General features: G+C 41.8%; 1 protein-coding gene across 1 annotated transcript in view; it reads left to right on the top strand.

Moving 5' to 3' along the window:
* PKHD1 (PKHD1 ciliary IPT domain containing fibrocystin/polyductin) overlaps nucleotides 1–19,204 on the top strand; it is a 240,386-nt gene that overhangs the window by 5,861 nt on the left and 215,321 nt on the right. Inside the window, exons 6-22 of the mRNA XM_059469299.1 lie at nucleotides 1,005–1,062; nucleotides 1,934–2,012; nucleotides 4,176–4,250; nucleotides 4,938–5,002; nucleotides 5,627–5,666; nucleotides 6,486–6,556; nucleotides 8,492–8,593; nucleotides 9,893–9,988; nucleotides 11,081–11,216; nucleotides 12,055–12,169; nucleotides 12,998–13,273; nucleotides 13,734–13,820; nucleotides 14,456–14,549; nucleotides 15,393–15,535; nucleotides 16,173–16,303; nucleotides 17,085–17,269; nucleotides 17,777–17,915. Coding sequence (XP_059325282.1) covers nucleotides 1,005–1,062; nucleotides 1,934–2,012; nucleotides 4,176–4,250; nucleotides 4,938–5,002; nucleotides 5,627–5,666; nucleotides 6,486–6,556; nucleotides 8,492–8,593; nucleotides 9,893–9,988; nucleotides 11,081–11,216; nucleotides 12,055–12,169; nucleotides 12,998–13,273; nucleotides 13,734–13,820; nucleotides 14,456–14,549; nucleotides 15,393–15,535; nucleotides 16,173–16,303; nucleotides 17,085–17,269; nucleotides 17,777–17,915 — 1,892 coding nt within the window. The remainder of the gene's footprint in view (nucleotides 1–1,004; nucleotides 1,063–1,933; nucleotides 2,013–4,175; nucleotides 4,251–4,937; nucleotides 5,003–5,626; nucleotides 5,667–6,485; nucleotides 6,557–8,491; nucleotides 8,594–9,892; nucleotides 9,989–11,080; nucleotides 11,217–12,054; nucleotides 12,170–12,997; nucleotides 13,274–13,733; nucleotides 13,821–14,455; nucleotides 14,550–15,392; nucleotides 15,536–16,172; nucleotides 16,304–17,084; nucleotides 17,270–17,776; nucleotides 17,916–19,204) is intronic.

The raw sequence follows: 19,204 nt of genomic DNA, 5'->3' as shown, positions 1-19,204 counted from the left end.
GATATTTATTTGGCTGTGAGCAGCATCTGTAAGTGCCAATGAGGTCTTGAGGGGGATGATAAAGGGGGTGGAGAAGATGAGCATGTCCAAAAAGGGTGGGGAAGGGTCTGGAGCACAAATCTGATGAGAAGCAGCTCAGGGGGCTCAGCCTGGAGTAAAGGGGGCTCAGGGAGGAATTTCTCCCTCTCCACAACTCTGACAGGAGGATGCAGCCAGGTGTGATTGGCCTCTTCTCCCAGGTTACAAGATACAGGATGAGAAAATTGCCTTAAGTTGCACCAGGGAAGGTTCAGATTGGATATTAGGGGAAAATTTCTTCCTCAAAAGATTGTCAAACACCAGGGAAGTGGTGGAGTCACCAGCCTTGGAGGGATTGAAAAACCATGCAGATGTGGAAATTTGGGATATGTTTTACTGGGTTTAGCAGTGTTGGATTAATGGTTGGACTTGATGATTTCCAAGGTTTTTTTCCTCAGAGGTGAAGTTGGTCCTTTCCCCAAAAAATCTCTGTTGTTTTGCTGTAAGATGGGTCAAGACAAAGTCTTTGCTCCACTGCTTTAAGGTACCAAACAAAATTGCCAAAGAGTGGCTGAAGTATTTCACATCTGTGATGATGGAATTATTCTAAAGTATATGTTATGGGGAAGATAAATGGTGTCACCATCCAAGATAAAATGCAATTTTTAACTTCAGCTAAAGCATGATTTAGAAAGTTGATATTGTATTAAACTGTGCCTTCTGACATTGGATCAAGCCAGGATGGGCAATTTGGGCACAAAAGATGATGTAAAAATATCACTAATCCAGACTGTGAATGGAGAGGGGGTAAGAAGGGAACAATTCTCCCTACTCCTTTCCCAGAGCAGGAATCTGCTACAAAGATCAGATGTGGAGTATAAATTTCTGAAATGCAGCTGCTGGCTGGGCTGTGAGCAGTGCACCATCAGGTGGGGTTGGACTGCTGCAGAAATAGCTGAAATGTCACTGCAAATTTCTTTTTGCAGTTCTTAACTGAGCAGACACCTGTGGTTTACCAAATTCATCCATCATCTGGCACCCCAGGTATGGGACTTTCTTTAATCTGTACTGCCATATAGACCTTTTGCTTATTGGGGTTTTAGATCAGGCTTTAAAGTTACACAAGAAGTCATTCACTGATTTTGGTCTGAAAAATTAACTGGAATGTGGCAGATTTTTCCCCCCTATTTCTATTATTTCTGTATTTCCAGGTTTCTTTAGAGAAAATTGAAAGTTTGATCCTCAAAGTCAAGATTAAACAAAAGATTTTGGTCTCTCAAGAGTTCTGACAGTCACATGGATGATTGTGTCACACAGATGTGCCTCAATCTAAATCAATGCCTAATTTCTAATTGTGTTCAGGTGTAGTTCAGGTCTAGATTCTCATGCCTTGCTTTAGGATGTCAGTATGGAGGTTTCTGTGTGTTAGCTGGATGGATGTTTCACCTCCCAGTGTGAGTGAGAGCAGAAGAATAATCTGGTCACAGATATGCCAAGATCCTTCTTTAGACCTTCACCCTGTCTGGTGTAACAAATGATGTAATTTTGGTTGTCTCATGAGGTTCTACTGTGGAATCATTTTAGAAAGTGGGGTTTAGCTAACAAAAGAGTTGAGGAAAAATTGTGAACTCTGTGCAAAATCAGATCTGCAAAAAAAATTTCATTTTTCTGGAATGAATTGGGGGGTTTTTTGGTGGGAAACAAAGATATGTGCTTTGAGAAAAGTGAATTTTAAGTGCAAAATCATCTTGAGCCATGGTAAAAGCTGAGAGTACATTCAGTGCAGGAACCTCTGCAAAATCTATAAAGACCATTAATTCCTTTTGTACCATTAATTTCCTTTTGCTCAGAAAATCTGCAAATAAGTTCTCTGCTTTTAAAAGTCTCTCTTCAATTTCCATTTCCTCTTAAACAGGAAATTTAATTCAGATTCATGGGAAGACAATTGCTGGCAGATATGAGACCCTGGACTTCAATGTGGATTATATTGATGGGTAATTATGAACACTCAGCTATCTGCTGCAGTCCCTGTAAATTGGCATTTCTTCCATCAGCCTCCTCAACAGCAATAAATTGCAACCAGTTGGCCCAGAATTGCCATTTACTTCCTTTGTGGTTTATTGCAGCTCATGAGTTGGGCTCCAGCAAACTTTGTTAATCTAATTGCAACTGGTCCATTAAGCTGGTTGGTTTGTTTACTGGCAGCACAGTCAATCACAGCTCAGTGTGAATTGTACTGTAATTGCAGCTGGCTGCTGTAGATTTTCTTTTGGCTAGCAAATTAAAATTTAACTAATTAAAATAATGTCAGAGTTGAAAAGTTAAATAAATTTTCCCCTTTCCATTTGCATTTTTTTAAAAAGAAAAAAACCGGATTAGTTTGAAGCAGATGCTCTGGTGAGCCAGAAGACTAAAGAGAAGTATTTTGAGACAAAAAGCTTTGTTGTTCACTGCTTTAAACACTCTGTAGTTGTTTTCTTGTTCTCAGAGGTTTGATACTTTTCTAAATGTTGCTTCTGTGGTTATATGCAATAGAGAAAAGCAGCTAGGTTTAAAAAAACCCTTATTTTAGGACAGCAGCCCCTTTAAACAGAGTGAATCCAAAATGAGCATCAACTTTGTCCTGCTGTGTGTCATATGTATTTCCATATGCAGGGATATGTTACCAATTGTTAATTTATGATTTCTGTGTCAATGAAGAATTAAGCCCAGGTAAGTATTTTAAAGATAAACTATTAATCCACAGTTACTCTGCTGGCAGTTGAAGGATCATTTCAGGTGTGTATTCTCAGTAGTTAGAGATTTTAATTGAAGCATCAGATATTTAACACTGATACACTTTTTAAATTACCTCTCAAGCTGATTGGAAATGTCCCTTGCTAAGTGAATAAATTCCCTGCTGGCATGAAGGAAAGTCCAGCGCAGATTCCTGCCATGCCATCCCTACACTGTGCACATCAGCAGCCTTTGTTTGGGATCAATTATTGCTTTACCTGCCTCTGGTGGAGCCCTGGAAGCTTTGATGAGAGGGAAGAAAGGCTGCTCTGTCTGAGCACAGGCTGGATGTGCCTGCAGTGCTCTGCTGCCAGATTACTCATTTACAGCTCAGCCTCACCAAAAGGAAATGGCCTCAAAATCCCAGCATACCAGACAGGTTCCCTTTGTAACTTCACATGAATAGTTTGCCCATTTTTGGTGTGTTAGGAAATAGGTACCAGGTGGGGACTTGGATTTGACCAGAGCAGTCTGCCACTCAGTCACGCTGATTCAGGATTTGGAGCAAAAAAAGGGAATGGTTTTTGTGCTTCCAAGTGTGTTCTGCACCTTTTTCCATGCTTTGTATGGGATGCTCTGGTCCAGTGATGCTGAACAAACATTTGGCAGCACTGATATTTTTTTCAGTCTTCCTTAAAAGGAAAGGTTCTCAGTATCAGCCACCTGTACTAATAAAAGCCAACTCTTTTAGGAAAAACCTCATAAAACTGCATTCTGAAACATGGGCCATAGAAAACTGCAGAGTGAGGGATGGGTCATCACCAAGTGTTTGCATTACAGGTTTCAGTTACCTTTTTTCCTTTAATTGGCTGTTAATTCTCAAAGAATCATTGCCAGCCTTTGTTTGCTCTGCCAATTACTCTGAATTTATTCCTCCCACCTTCTTCCTCCTCTCCAATGGAAGTTGTCCCATACAGATTCTTTAAGGAACAGATATTTACATTTTTTATTAGGAGTTTGGGTGATTTCTGCTGGAAGCTGTTTGTAGTGTTTTTCCTCAATGAAATAAAGAAATGTCTGAGGTATATTTTTATTGTACTTGCTGTAGGTGGTGCTGCCTGCTGGTTTGGAAGGTGTGGGTGGGTATTGCCCTCCTGGAGTTCAGCCTTGCTCTCAGGGAGGAGGGATTGGATCATTCAGAGGTGTCTCCAAGAGGGCCCTGCTGCACTCTCACAGAGCTGCAGCCCCCACAGTATTTGGGGAATGCACTTTGCAGGTGTAGAGATGAGAGATTAGGGCATGTCCCATTTTCTAGGTTAATAAGTGTTAGATACAAGTAGGGGGAAATTCCTGTCCCTTGGGAAAATATAGACTGCTGATTTTAACAGGATCAGGTTTCCATCTGCATCGCATTATATCTTTCCTGTTTATTTTTTGCCCAGGCCAGCTGTTCTTACCTCAGAAGGAGATGGATGGACCAGTATCTGCTCTTTTGCTGACAGGAGAGCTGGAACCACGTCAGTCCTGGCTTACTTTGGGTTTGTGTTGGTGCAAGGGTTCAGCACAGCTTGTGCACAAAAATATTTGTGGCTTTTGGAGAAACTTTTCTCTTTTGGCTTAAAGTGGAGACAGAGCCTGGGGGGTTATGGTCTGTAATGGGGTGGGTGAGGGCTGCTGGCTTTCTGCAGCTTCAAATGCTTAAACATAAATGTGATTTAGTGGTGGGAATTGTGTCAAATTTTGTCATTCCATGGCTCCAGAGGGTTGATGTAGTGCCAGCATATCTGTTTTAATTTAATTTCTAATTCTCACACTTTAGGAACCTGCAAAGGAGCAAGTAAAGGAGAAACATTTTTGTCCTTCTATTCACCCTCCCCTTATGCCTGCATTTGTCCCTGCTCAGTTTTTTATTTCAAGGGAGAGTTCTGAAGGCCACCAACAGCATCAGCTTCTAGAAACAGATGTAAAGGAGCCATGCTGGAGCACTGCTGCTGGAAGACATCCTCCTAAGCTGCTGAACTCTTGATCTTTAGTGGGAAGATGGGTTGTTCCTCTCCCATCTCACCTGCTTCACTGTCATGTTTCTAAAGACAGCAAACCTATTTGGGTGTATAAACCCATATCTCCTATTGAGTAGTTGATTCTACTATATTTTGCTTATTTTTTGCTCCCAAGGCTCAGTGAAGTCCTTGCTCTCCCCACAGTTACCCTGTTCAGGTGAAGGATGGACTGGGGACCCTGCAGTGCCGGGTGGAAGGGAATCACATAGGTTGGTGAAAATGGCTAAAAACCATGGGTTTCTGTCATTCCTGTAGCTCCAGAGGATGCAGGGAGGAGGGTGTCTCTCATGAGTGTTTGCTCTGTCTCCAGACTGGAATGTGGCTCAGGGCTGAGTCCATAAAAGCAGCTTCAGATCAAGGCTTGCAGCACAGCCCCTGCCCTGTTTGTGTCCCCTGCACAGCCTGGGAGGACATGAAGGGAAACCAGGATGTGATGTGGGCATTGCTGACAGCCAGCAGTGGGATTTGGGGGTCCTTGCTGAGTTCCCTGCTTTAATCCTTCTTGTCTGTGATGTCCCTTCCCTTTAGTGCTTTATTAGAGGAATAAATCAGGTGTTCTGTTCTAGTCACAGTCTCCAGTAGCAGGTGGGATCCCTTTCATTTTTCCTCAATCCAAGCACCCTGAAGAAGCTTCTAATATCTTGTGGAGGCTTTGAGCCCCAGCCTTCCTATTTGGGAAAGATATTGTGAGTTAAATATGTAAAATAGGTTTTCCTTACTGTTGTAAGGAAAGTACAAGGAAGGGAGAATTGGGCATAGAGAACCTGGACAAGGTTTGGTAGGATTTACTTCACACTTCTGCCTGAAAGCATTGTCACTTTTCTCTCCCCCAGGGTCCCACAATGTCAGCTTCTCAGTGTTTAACAAAGGAAAGTGAGTAAAAGAAACTTTTCTCTCTTTTCCTCTGGTTTTGCATGGGAATAGAGCTGCATTTGAGTCCAGGATGAGTGAATTATGCTTTTACCTTATCATGTGTTTCATTGCTCAGAAATGAGGTTTGTTATCTTGAGGATATGGTTGTCAGATTTGGAATGACATGGGAGAATGTTTGTCCCCAAAGTATTTCCACTTTTGTGTTTTATACTTTACCTTCAATGACCAAAACATGAGATACCTTATCTTGGACAAGGGGGAATGGCTGAAGGAGGATGGATTCAGATTGGATATTAGAGAGAAATCCTTCCCTGTGAGGGTGGGGAGGCCCTGGCACAGGTGCCCAGAGAAGCTGTGGCTGCCCCTGGATCCCTGCAAGTGTCCAAGGCCAGGGTGGATGGGGCTTGGAGCAACCTGGGACAGTGGGAGGTGTCCCTGCCAATGGCAGGGGGTGGAACTGGATGTTCTTTAACATCCTTTCCCACCCAAACCATTCTGTGATCTGTTAAATCCAGCTGAACTAAAACCTTTCACCTTGCTTTTAACTATTCATCCACATGGGAAGGAATTTAACCATAAAAGGAGGTGAAAACAGGTTCTGACTGTGTCAGAACATACTTTACAATGTGCTAGTACTTCTAATAAAGTGTTTAAACCTTTTAATGGGGTCTCATGAATCAATGTGCTGGTGAAAGGAGCTGTTGGAACTTGCAGAAATGTTCCACTGTTCCTCTGGAGAGTGAGTGTCCAGCCCTGCCAAATGAAGGTTTGCTTTTATTTACATGGCCCAGGATCTCTCAGGCATTTTCTCTCTTGCAGGTCAGCAGTGCACAAAGGTGCTTGGCTCATCAGTGCCAAACAGGAGCTTTTCCTGTACCAGACTCACCCAGGTATTCCCTGATCCACCTCACTGGCACTGTCCTCCCTCAGTCCCAGTGTGATCTAGGAAAACACCTCTCACTGTTGCTTTTCCCAGGGATATAATCCTGTTTTGTCCTCATTTTGCTGTTCCACTTCCCTGGCATGGGCTTTATAAGCAAAAACCAACCAGATTTATGTGTATGCTGTTCCTTGTCCTGTCAGATCAGTTGCAGAGTTGAGGTGTTGCTCATAGGGAAACTTTTCCCCCTTAAATCACTCTGTATTTTTGAGGTTGAAATTTTAGAAATGCAGACCTCAGGATGAGAACTCCCACACTAGATACAGGGAGGATGTGATGTTCAGCTACTCCAAGAATTGAGTTCTGGATAAGTGCTGAATGGCAGGGTACTGCACCATTAGTTATAAAACATTATTAAAGGTACATTAAAAATAACCTGCATGAGATGTTTCAAGCTGTATTGTATACAATTCTTTGTTAAAAAGGCTAATTTTATGTCTTTATTTACAAGTTAAAGCAGAGTAAAATGAAATAACCATGCATGAAGTTGGCTGTGGGCAGAGCATAGCAGAAAGATCTGCCAGATCTATCCAGATCTGTCCTGTGCTAGTCAGTAGCCAATATTGTAAAATTATTGTTTAAATACCAGATGAAATAACAAAAAAGATGCAAGTATAGACCAAAACCCCCTATCTTCTTATTATTAGACTTCTTTTTTTCAGAGCAATACAAATAGGACTGGGTGGTTAAACTCCAATATGAGTCAAAGTGGGTAATTGTCATGAAAAGAAAAATAGTTTTCCTGTGGAATGGGAACACTTGGAATAGATAAAGTCCTGAAAGGATCCCATGGCTGTGAAGTGGACACTCAGATTTTCTGCTCCCTCCATTTTTCCCTGAAGTCTGAGGGATTATTGGAAAGAGTGGTAACATTTAGACCTAAGGACTAAGTTGAGATGTGAGTCGGAGAAGATCAAGAGGATTAAAACAGTTTTAATTCTGCCTTTCTTTTCCCCCTTTTTCTCCCAGAGAACCTCAATAGCACAGAACAGAGCAGTTTGCAATCTGAGCATGACAGAGGCAGCCCCTACTAAATAACAGCCCAAGCATTGCAGTGTCCCCCTTGCCATGTGGCCAAATGATCCATGCTGCTCATTCCTGGTGTCATCCCAGAGGCTGCCAAAAAAGGGGATCGGTGAGAAACTAGTTTGAAAAATGCCAGTCACTTGTTTTTAAAATTTCAAGAGTTTAATAGTAATAAAATGGTTATAAAAATATTAATACAATTAGAGTAATAATAATTTGGACATTTTGAATTAGGACAATATGAGACAAGAGACACAAAGAGTTAAGGACATCTGGGTACCTTTTCTGGGTAGCACAAGCCTGAAAAAGGACACCCATCAACAAAGGATTAACCTTTAAATACAACAGCCTGTTGCATATTCATACACTTCATACATGATGCATAAATTCCATTCAAACACAGGATTCTGTCTGGTCATCCTCAGCTTCTTCCTCTGAATCCTAACAGTGCCTCAAGGCAGGAAGAAGTTCGTTTCTTCTGATAATGGAGCAATAAATTTTTTTTCTCTGAAAGATTCAGGTGTCCTGTGGCTGCTATCTCACTGTGAGTTCTTTCTTTAAAAAAAGTATCCTACATAGCATAGTTTCTATTTTAACATTTTTATAACCTAAAACTATATTTAACACACTACTTAAGAGAATTAATACAGCATAACTTTCTAACACAACACATATTATATTCATTTGAATAATTGTGAAAAGCCAATCATAAAATACATGCATTTTTCACACTGGTTTCATTCACAGGAGCCTGCTCTGGCTAGAAGCAGTGCAAGTGCACTTCAGGCTTTCCCAGAAACAGGGCTGGGATTAATCTCTGCAAGGCTTGTGCTCAGATCCCTCTTTCCTTCCCCTGCAGAGATTTTCTCTGTGTTCCCAGTCAGAGGGAGCCTGGCAGGAGGCCCTGAGCTCATTATCACTGGGGATTTCTTTGAGGAGCCCGTGCAGGTCACTGTTGCAGGTAGGAGCAGAGCAAATAATGTGAATTTTATTTTTTTTTAAATACAGTTTGGCCCTGACTGCAAAACCCAAGAGGTGTTCAGGGATGCCAATGTGGGAATTGTAGGACTCACCTTGTCCTCATGCTTGTTTTGCATAGGAGGCATTTACAGAAGTGATACAAATAGATAATAAGAACCTTTACCCTTAAACAATTCATCTTTAAAACAATACCCCATAAGTTAATACAGCCCATAAACACAGTTGTGAGAAAAGCTTATAGAAAAATGAGAAAGAAGTTCATGATTACATACTTCCCTGGTGAGCTGCTATTTGTAAAGAGAGACACAAGAAAACCATTTTCTTGTAGAAAAGTCTCTGTAACATTAACAAGAGAGATTTCTCTTATTAAATAAACTAAAGAAAAACTATTCCATAAGTAGCAAACTAACTAAAATTTTAGAGTTTTTTCTTTACATTGTCATTAAGAAGAAAGAGGTTGTAGGGGAGGAGAAATATCCTAAAGGTCTTGTTTTAATTCTTAATACTTTTTCTTTTAGTTACTATTGATAAAATTCTTTTTATACTCTTTTAAAGTTTTAAAACTACTTCATCTTTCTCCTAGTCCTGCCTCACAGCAGGAAATGAGTAAATGCATCCGAATAAACACACTAGTAATTAACCAACACTAAACCCACCGCACTCATTAATACATTAACCAAAAGAAATTTCTCAAATTAGCAAACCAAAACCACTGCACACCTCCAGGAAGCTCCAGTTATTCTGACTGTGGGCATGAACTCTTCTGCTTGTTGGTAGTACCAGCCCAGGCTTGTGGCAAAATGTTGAATGCCTTTTAGGAACAAGCTAAAGGTTCGTAAGAAATTAGGAATAAGGTGGATGGGAGGGGATTCTGCCTCTCTGCTCTGGTGAGATCCCACCCAGAGTATCACATGCAGGGTCCTCAGTACAGGAAAATCATGGACCTGTTGGACTGAATCGAGAGGAGGGACACAAAACTGATTAGAGGGATAGAACACCTCTGCTATAAGGAAAGGCTGAGAGAGATGGGGCTGTTCAAACTGGAGAAAATAAAGCTCTGAGGAGACCTTGGAGCACTTTGCAGTTCCTAAAGGAGCTCCAACAGAGCAGCCTGGTCTAGTGGAAGGTGTCCCTGCCCATAGAAAGGTACATGTAACTGCATACTTGTAAGGTCCCCTCCTACCCAAACCACTCCATGACTCTGAGATGTGTTTGTGCTGCAGCTCAGCTGTGTCTCCAAGCCTCTCACAGCACTTTTGTCTCCTTTCCCTGCTGGCAGGTGTTCCCTGTAAAGTCAAGCACGTCTCTCCCCGGGAAATCAGATGCACCACTGAGGCTGTTGGTGAGGGCAGGAGATTTGGAGCTCCCCAGCCAGGTGAGCTGTTCCTGGAGCTCCAGATAAGCAAACACACACAGAAACGCAGGGCAGAAACGCTTTGGTGATGAATGCAATAATGAAACGAGGCTTTCCAAAGCACTTCAACATCAATTTTGGGTGGTAGGGAAGGGGGCTACGAATAATCCAAGGGCTGGAGCATCTCTGCTATGAGGAAAGACTGAGAGAGAGCTGGGGTTATCCAGCCTGGTGAAAAGAAGGCTTCAGGGAGACCTGAGAGCCCCATCCAGTGTCTAGAGGGGGATTTCAGAAACACAGGGATGTAAAGAACATGGGAATAGACTTTTATTAGTAACAGGACAGGGGGTGATGTTTTAAAATTAGAAGGGGGTCTATTTAAATTGTTTCTAAGGAAGGTATTTTTTACAATGAGGTGAGGAAGGCCATGGCACAGTTTGCCCAGAAATGTGGTGGATGTTCCATCCCTGGAAACATTCAAGGCCACTTTGGGTGCAGCTCTGAGCAACGTGCTCTTGTTGGAGATGTCCCTGCTCATGGCAGAAGGTTGGGCTGGATCAACTCGAATGGTCCCTTCCAAACCATTCTGTGATTCTGTAGCCAGGAAAACCAAGGTGGGGAGCTCAGCCCACCAGGAGCAGACAGGAGATGGTGGGAGGAAGGTCAGACTGGTATGTATGGCTGTGGAAAATTAGGGAAAAAAGGCATGGAAAATATTTAGAGGAAGATGGCTGAACTGGAGTTACTGCAGAGGCTTCTGGAGACACTCCCTGAGCTGAGCACTCCTTGAGTGGGAGATTTTAATGCATAAAATGAGGCTTAACTTTGACTGTGGGTTGTCTCAGTGCCTTTTCCTGCAAGAGCAGACACATGAGCAGGTTGGTTGTTGTTCTCTCTGCAGAGTTTTGTTATTTCTGTTGGAGGGTTTCAAGGTAAAACAAATTCCCCATGGCGAGATCTGTGTTCTGCCTTAGACTGCAAACCACCCCACAAACAGAACCAATTTATTATTAAAATTTTCTCTCTGGCCTGCCTCCTACAGCACTGATTCCAGCATGTGCTCTGGGATTTCTGCTGGCTGCTGCTGAGCATACTTTTGTTTTAACTTTCTAGGAAACAGAGGGCTTCTCTTTGAAGTCTGGGATGATGCCTCTGATCTGACAGAAGCAGGTCCTGGATACAGATGGCAGTTTGTACCTAATGCCAGCTCCCCAGTAAGGTTTCTGTCTGGGGCAAAGGAGTCCTTCAGGTACTCAGTGATCTTAAAAAGAGAAGAAGCCATGGCAATCACCTTTAGCAGTGTAAGGTGGAGCAAAAACACCTGACAGCTCTTTATAGCACAGCCTCACTGCATAGCTCCTATAAATCAAAGCAAACCCTTTGCTCCAAGGTCCTTTTGAAGCTTAAAATATGCAGTGAAGTGCTTTATTTTTTCCTCCTTTTGCTTTCCTTCAGTGTTTCTGCTCTACCTGGCCTAGATATGCTGAAATACCACCAAAAATTTTGCTCTGGAAGTAGAAGGAGCTCCAGTTTGAGGCTGTTTTGGGCTGGAGCTCTGGCCAGATGTGGAGGGGCAGATTCTCAGCCGACATTGGCAGCCAAGGTGGAGCTAATACAAATAAATAAATTGCTCAACTGTGTTGGTTCCCATTGCAACTTCTGATATGACCTTGAAAAACTGTGCAATGTGCATGAATTCTTACATTTTTCTACCAATTCTCTGTTTTTGTTGTTTGATTCAGAGCATTCTGGTTTTGGCTTTTTCTGCATGTTCAGGCTTAAGATCTGGTTTGAGAAGAAATGCACAGAAGTAGCCACCAACAAAATCATACTTAGTTTCATGGAGCTGTTTTTTTCTTTCCTTTTTGAAACTTTTGTAAAGCATAATTGACATTTAATGTGAAATTGGGTCACTTTGAGGTTACTTCAGCTTTAAAATAACAAGGTTTGTTTTGTTAAAATGGTTTAAAGACCTTTTCTTGTTACTCAGTGTACATGTAAAGGTGGGGTGTGGGGATGATTTGTTGTTTTGGGATTTTTTTTGCTGTAACTCTTTTGTATGTTATGGATATTCTGTTTTTGCTCAGCTCCAGACTCCGTGGGTTTTTTGTGGCTCCTCAGACCAACAATTACACATTCTGGATTCAGGCAGATGGTCAGGCATCTCTCTACTTAAGTTTGTCCCAGGATCCAAACCAAAAGGTATTGCTATTGGTAGAAAAAATGAGAGAAATGAAAATTAAAAATAGGTATGGAAGGGGTTTTAATTAGGGTGATAATAAGTGGGAATTTCCCCAGTGTGGATTGGTTTATTGTCTTTTATGAATCTATTGCAGAGTCAAAGCTGTGTGATTATTTTTTATATTTTACATTGGCCCTGTCCATTATTTAGCTCATAAAAAAGAAATCACTCTTTCAACCTGAGTAACTGATTGTCTTTTCCAGAAGATATTTTTTTTTGTTTTTAGTTCAGCACATTTCTGTCTGAACTGAAGCCATCCATGAAAAGTTATTTGGGGAACTGTTATCAGTGCTAGAACAAGCCAGAGGAATTATCTTCTTTAAGGTATTGAACCTTAAACCAAAATTTTTTGAGATTGTGGCTTTTCCCTGTATAATAGGAAGGAATTTTGTGAGCCATCAACCCATGGCTATCAGTTATAAACACAAACATGCTGTTTGTTTTTTTAATTTTGCAGCTGTGGCATTGGAGTAATGTTATTTGGGAATGGAGAAATGTTACAAACCGGTTTAATGGCTTCAAACTGAAAGAGATTTGGTTTATATTGGATATGAGGAAGAAATTCTTCCCTGTGAGTGTGAGGAGGCCCTGGCACAGGGTGCCCAGTGAAGCTGTGGCTGCCCCTGAATCCCTGGAATTGTCCAAGGCCAGGCTGGACAGGGCTTGGAGCAACCTGGGGTGGTGGAAGGTGTCTCTGCCCATAGCAGGGGGTGGAATGAGATTGTTTTTGATGTTCCTTCCATCCCCAACCATTCTGTGATTGAGTGATTTGGTTGCTCTGCACACAGGTGAGAATTGCCTCTCTCCCTGCTGGCAATTCAGAGTGGTCTGAGAACTGGGCGAAGAACTGGAGTGAACTTTGGCAGCCAAAATCCCAGAAATTTGAGCTAACTGCTGGCTCAAGGTACTACCTGGAAGCACTGCATCATGCCAAGACACCCAGCAAGGGGATGAGAGTTGGAGTCCAGATTCACAACACGTGGCTGGACCCCCATGTGGTGAACAGCTACTACACTGAGCGGCACGAAATTCGGGCTCGAGCCTTGCACCTCCCAGAACTGCAGGTCAGTGCTGCCTGCAGCTGCCTTGGTGGTGCCAGATGTGAAAAAAAATGTGTGCTTCCATCTTGTTTACAACCTCCTGAGACAGCTGATGAGAAGAGCATCGTGAGCTGAAGTTGTCTGTGGTTTTTACATACATGAGTGGGTGTGTGTAAGCACTTAGGAATGAGGGAATTTTTCCCTAAAGGTTAAACTTCTGAAGGACAGGAGCTTTAAGGACCATTTGCAGCTGCACAGGTCATGTATCCCTTGTTCTCCTGTTAGTGTAAGAACCCTGTTCCTTGTAGGACAAGGGCAGGGATCCCTGACTCTTGGAAGGGATCCCTGGTTCACAGAGACTATAAAAGGCAAAGTGCTGGCTGTAAAATCCTGCTCAGTAGAAGATTCCAGGTTTGAAGTGTGTGTATCTCATGCAGTTTGCATTTGTTTTCATTTCTTGATTTGCTTCTCTTTTTTCTCCCAGACGTTGACTGTGTCTGGTACAGGTTATTTCAGTATCTCCTGGAACAACACACTGAAAATGATCCCCACAAATGCTACAGCTCAACAGGTAGGTATCATTAAACACAGGCAAGGGTCCTCTGCTGGGAATTGGTGGAGCTCTGGTGCTTGATAGAAGTTAAGATTTGGCCCAGAAGCTGAGATAAAATTTATGTGATGTACAGGTGATTTTTAAAAATTTTTTTAGATTTTTTTTTTCTTTACTGAGAATGTCTTAGTGTGGGATTTTTTTTTCTTGAGCATTGACTCCCAGGTTTATTCTAAGCTTATCACAACATCCAGATATCTTGGACTTTCATTGATCCAGATCCTTGGGTTTCTTCTCTAAGGCCAGATGGGTGTTGTATGGCTCTGGCTTCTTCAGCAGCCCTGAGGCTCTTGATGTCTTGATTGGGAATTTGTCAACATTAAAGTGACCCTGAGTGATGTCTCCATGACACTCATTTGACTGAGGATGTCTCACACCCCTGAAAACTTTTATGTAAACATAAAAATTTACACTATGTTGAGATAAATTTTGTTATATTATTATTTAACCTTTTTATTCTCTTAATATTTGGCTGCCTGCTTGTTCAGAGCTGCTGTGCCACTGATCCCTGGCTGATGAAAAATGAAGTGTGTGTTGAAGTCTCTGCTGAAATGATTGTAACTGACTGCTTCCCACTTTCTTAATTTATTCTAAAGGTGCAAGAAGCAATAGAAGAACTCCTTTCAGTAGGATGTGAAACTGAGCCAACTTCTGCTAAAATCCTCTTTCACTGTGGCTTTGAGAAAGAAGGTAGAGAACTTCTGTGGTAAATAAACAGTATTTATTGTGAGGATGGATCAGCTTTTATGACATAAGTGTGTCACAGTGGTCACAAGGATTTTCAGGGTGAAGAGAGAGACGAGAATGTTGACTTCATGTTCAGAAGGCTTGATTTATTATTTTATGATATATATTACATTATGACTATGCTAAAAGAATAGAAAGTTCTCAGAAGGCTACCTAAGCTAAGAATAGAAAAGAATGAATAACAAAGGGCTGTGTCTCAACAGAGAGTGAGACCCAGATCTGCCGTGAGTGGTCAGTAAATCTAAACATCTACCCGAGACCAATCACGGATCCACCTGTTACATTCCACAGCAGCAGATAACCATTGTTTACATTTTGTTGCTGAGGCCACAGCTTCTCAGAAGGAGGAAAAATCCTAAAGAAAGGATTTGTCACAAAAGATGTCTGTGACATAAGTGTGCTTTAAACTTTTACTGGTAGGAAATTTACACTTTTAATGGGTATAAGTACATATTCATGTTTATCATCTATTCGTTGTGTGTATGCATTAAAAACAATATGATCAATATAATAATCATTGTCATCAATATAATAATCATAGGATATCAGAGTTGGAAGGGACCCACAAGAATCCTCAAATCCTACTCCTGGGCCTGTACAGGACGGCCCCAGGAATCTGTGCCTTAGAATGTTGTACAGACACTTGAACTCTGGCAGGAGAATTATCAAAGTAGGACTGTTTGACAATTTCTGGATACCCAGTTGCATTTTCATGAATCCTGACTGCACTGGTGCCTTGTGAATCACTTTGAAATGTCTCATTTTCTTTTCTTTTTTATTTGTCAGATATGAAGAACATCATCACCACAGGACACATTGTCAGTGGGACAGAGCCTTTCTGTGGGAGGTTCAGCATCCACAGACCAAGCCAGCTGGTGAAAACTTCCCCATCAACACTGCCAAGATATGACCTTACTAAATACCCACATGTGAGTGGCTGCTCTTCATGAGCAGCTTGCACCGGACACTGAATGTTCAGAGCCTAATAAACAAGATAAAGTCCTCTGGTCAGCTTACAACTCCCCTAAATATATCAAGCATCATGTCTTGGCGCAGAGCAGAGCATCTTTTATTTTGTTTGAGAGTGGTTTTGGATCTCTGAGATGTAAATATTGTTTAACACAGCTGCCTGCTGTGGGAAAGGAAGAAGTGGGATGGTGTTGGAGAAAGGTGGAAGGGACAAGGACAATCATTTCCTGACAAAAGGAGAAAATCCTTTATTGTTTGGTGATCCATTGCTCGCTTTTCTGCTCATCTTCTCCTACTTTTGAAATGAAATAAACCCAAAACTTCAGGGAAGCCCCAGGGGTCAGTTTGATGCCATGTTGTGGCACACCTGGGTGCCAAAATTGTCTTTTACACCTTTTATTCCCTCTCCAGCTCTCTTGGAGCCCCTTTAGGCACTGGGAGAGGCTTTAAGGTCTCCCCAGAATCTTTTCCTCTTGAGGCCAAACAACCCAGTGTTAAACCAGAATCGAAATAGAATATCTTCCTTTATCTTCCATGTACATTATATATAAATTACCTGTGTTTTGATTTGTGAAAATCCTTCCCCCATCTTTGCAGGGGTGTTTTGCACATAAAGGACATATGAGCAACATCCTCTACCTCTCAGTGTCCTACACCAATGTCTCTTCATGCCCAGTGAGGAGAAACCTCACCTGCCAGTGGGACTTCAATGAAACTGACTCTAAAAGGTATCCAGACAATTACAGTTATCAGAGATTTCATTTTTCATGAGAAGGTGCAGTGCGAAAAATGAGGCAAGCTCTTATTTATATAGAACAATTTGTCACTTGGAGTATTCTGACAAAAGCTCTGCTCCTACAGAGGCATTGCTGGAAAGTGTTTCCATCCTTTTTTGGAGGATTTAATGAGTAAATTTCCATGTTTCTTGCTACATGCACTATCTCACCTCAGTGACACATAGCTGTACTTGAAGATTATTGAGAACATAAATTCCCCAGTTTCTTTCCTGGTCGATTTCCTGCAGTAAGAGAGAGAATTGCTTGTTTATTTACTCCACCCTTTGAAAGCTTTGAAAATTGGTGTAGACTTTGATTTCTTTAGTCACTTAAAATTCCATGAGTAGAAAACATTTGGTAGCAGACATAAAGCTTAAGGCAGGCAGACTTAAAAAGATCAGGAGTGTAAAAACATGAAGAGAGCTGAGGGTTTGAATTTTGGATTGACCTCCATTGACGTCACTGATGCTGTTGTGGTATTTTGCCAAAAATAAGGCAAATGTAGTCATTCCCATATCCCACTCTAGTGATTCAGAGGGGAAAATATAAGCAGAGATCTAAATCCTCATTTCTCACTCTGAGGAACCCAACAAGGACATGGTGAGTAATCACAAACCACTGAGGATGTGGCTTGTGCTAAATATCAGTAGTAACAAAACCAGTGCCTGATATTACCTGGAATCTTCACAATCACCTCAAATTTGTTTATTGTCCCAACCTTGTTGTCTTCCAGCTGGACATTTACCTGCACCAACCTCTGGAAGAGCTGTGGGAATCTCTCTGTGCTTCTCCAGGACCTCCCAGCCAATTCCCCAGTATTTGTGCATCAGATAGACTTGCAGAGCCCCGTGCTGCAAAAAGAAACACCTGGATCATTTTATCTTGATGAGCTCATCATTGCTGACAGAGCTGTGATTGGTAAAGGCATCTCTTTTGTTTTTGTTTTTTTTTTCCCCCCAGGATATTCTGTTAAATCTATAGTAATAAAGATGGATGAAGCTTTTTCAATGGGAAATTACACCACAGGAACAAAAAAAAAAAAAAAAAAATATATATATGTATATATATATTTTTTTTTTTGGAGAAGGAATTGCTAAAATATCAATATTCTTGGTTTATTTGAAAATGTGGTTCTACAAATGGAACAGGCTGTGGTGAAATCACCATCCTTTGAAAGGTTCAAAAATGTGTAGATGTGGCACTTGGAGACATGGGTTAGTGGTGGACTGGGCAGTGCTGCACAATACTTAAACTCTGTGAACTTAGAGGCCTTTTCCAACCTTAATGATTCTATTAAATATAAATTAAAACAAAAAAACACAAAACAAACCCAAGCAGGTGTTTCCAGCTATGAAATGACAATACCCTGGGCACAGCCCCCTCTGCTCTCCTTGCTCTAATGGATGTTTATGTTTTTTCTTTCAGTTTCTCAGAGAGGCCCCAAACCCCAGTGGCCAGAGGGGAGGATCATTGAAGCAGTGTCTGTGGTGGGGTCTCCTCCCTCCTACAACGTGTCCTGGGAGGTGTCTGGCTGTGGTTCCAGTCTGCCCCTTCTCTCTCCAAGGTAGGGACAGTGAGCAGCTCATCTCAATACCATGTAGCTCCTCTTACAGTTCCCCCAATGTACCTGGAGCTGGGTTCAGCTGCTGGAAACAAGAGGGGCTGAAGAAATTTGAGATAACTTGGGGTGTCAGATATCTGTGGGTCACCAAAGTGTGGTGTGGAATTGGAAGGAAGCCCTTCTGGAACAGTGGATGAAGATCATCCAGAGGTGTCTCCAAAACACTGTTAATGACACCAGTTAGGTGCAACACCACTGTTAATGGCACCACATTAGGCACTGGAAGTCCACTTTGGGTGTCCTTGTTTGCTGAGATGAGGTTTCTGTTTCTCCCAGCAATGACAGGAATTGGAGCCATGGGCTATAACCAGATCAGAGACTTTAACATTAAAGGTTTGTACTGGCAGAAAATAAGTCCTGTAAAAGTTGGATTGTATCCAGCTGAGTCAGATCTAGTATCTTAACATAAACCACCAAGGGTAAGGGCAGGAATGAGACTACAGGGGGATGTTTGTGGTGGTTGAGATGAATAACTAGAGGTGTAACTTATAGGAAGCGGGAAAATTTTTACTCCTGTGTGGAGCCTGAAGATTGACACTGGAATGCTGCAAATAACACTGATGGCTGTATTTTTTAAATAAATTTAGAAAAAAATGGGGAAAAAGCCATAAATATCACTATAGAGTTGAGGAAAATACCTAGAAGAGGAGGATTTAAGAAGCTCCGCCTGTTTAGCTAAAAAACCAAAAAGGATTAAGAGGCAGTTTAATCACAATACCTCTCACCAGGATACAAAAGGTATTAGGCACAGGTGGACTTTTCCATCCCACTGAGGAAGTATCAGAGAAAAGCAGGAATCAGTACAAGCTTTAAAAATGGGTGAGCTGAGCATTGTCCTTGGACATTTTCAAAATAAACCTGTCTCTTTCTCTTCGCTGAACACGGGCTGTGGTTTAATCCAAAACAATTCCTACTCCTGTCAGAGCAGAAATATTGGCTAAAATCTTATACCAGCTGTACAAAGGGCTCGGCGATCCTATTGGTTTTGTTTTGTGGAAATTTTCTCTGCAGAAGCCACTTGTTATCCAGACATTTAACACACGGTGGCATTGTTGTACCACAGAGAGGCTCCTTTTCCTTTGAAACACGAGAATTCTAGTGGCAAAGGAGAACAGCATTTTAACTTTTAGAAATGGACTTTTGTGAACTTGAAGGACTCCAATACAGATGTGGTGGTGTTTGGGGGCATGGTTTAATGAGGGACCTGGTAATGCTGGGTTAAGGATTGGGCT

The sequence above is a fragment of the Ammospiza nelsoni genome, chromosome 3 (genome assembly GCF_027579445.1).
Source record: "Ammospiza nelsoni isolate bAmmNel1 chromosome 3, bAmmNel1.pri, whole genome shotgun sequence".
Lineage (NCBI taxonomy): Eukaryota > Metazoa > Chordata > Aves > Passeriformes > Passerellidae > Ammospiza > Ammospiza nelsoni.
This window is presented reverse-complemented; position numbering and strand designations above follow the sequence as displayed.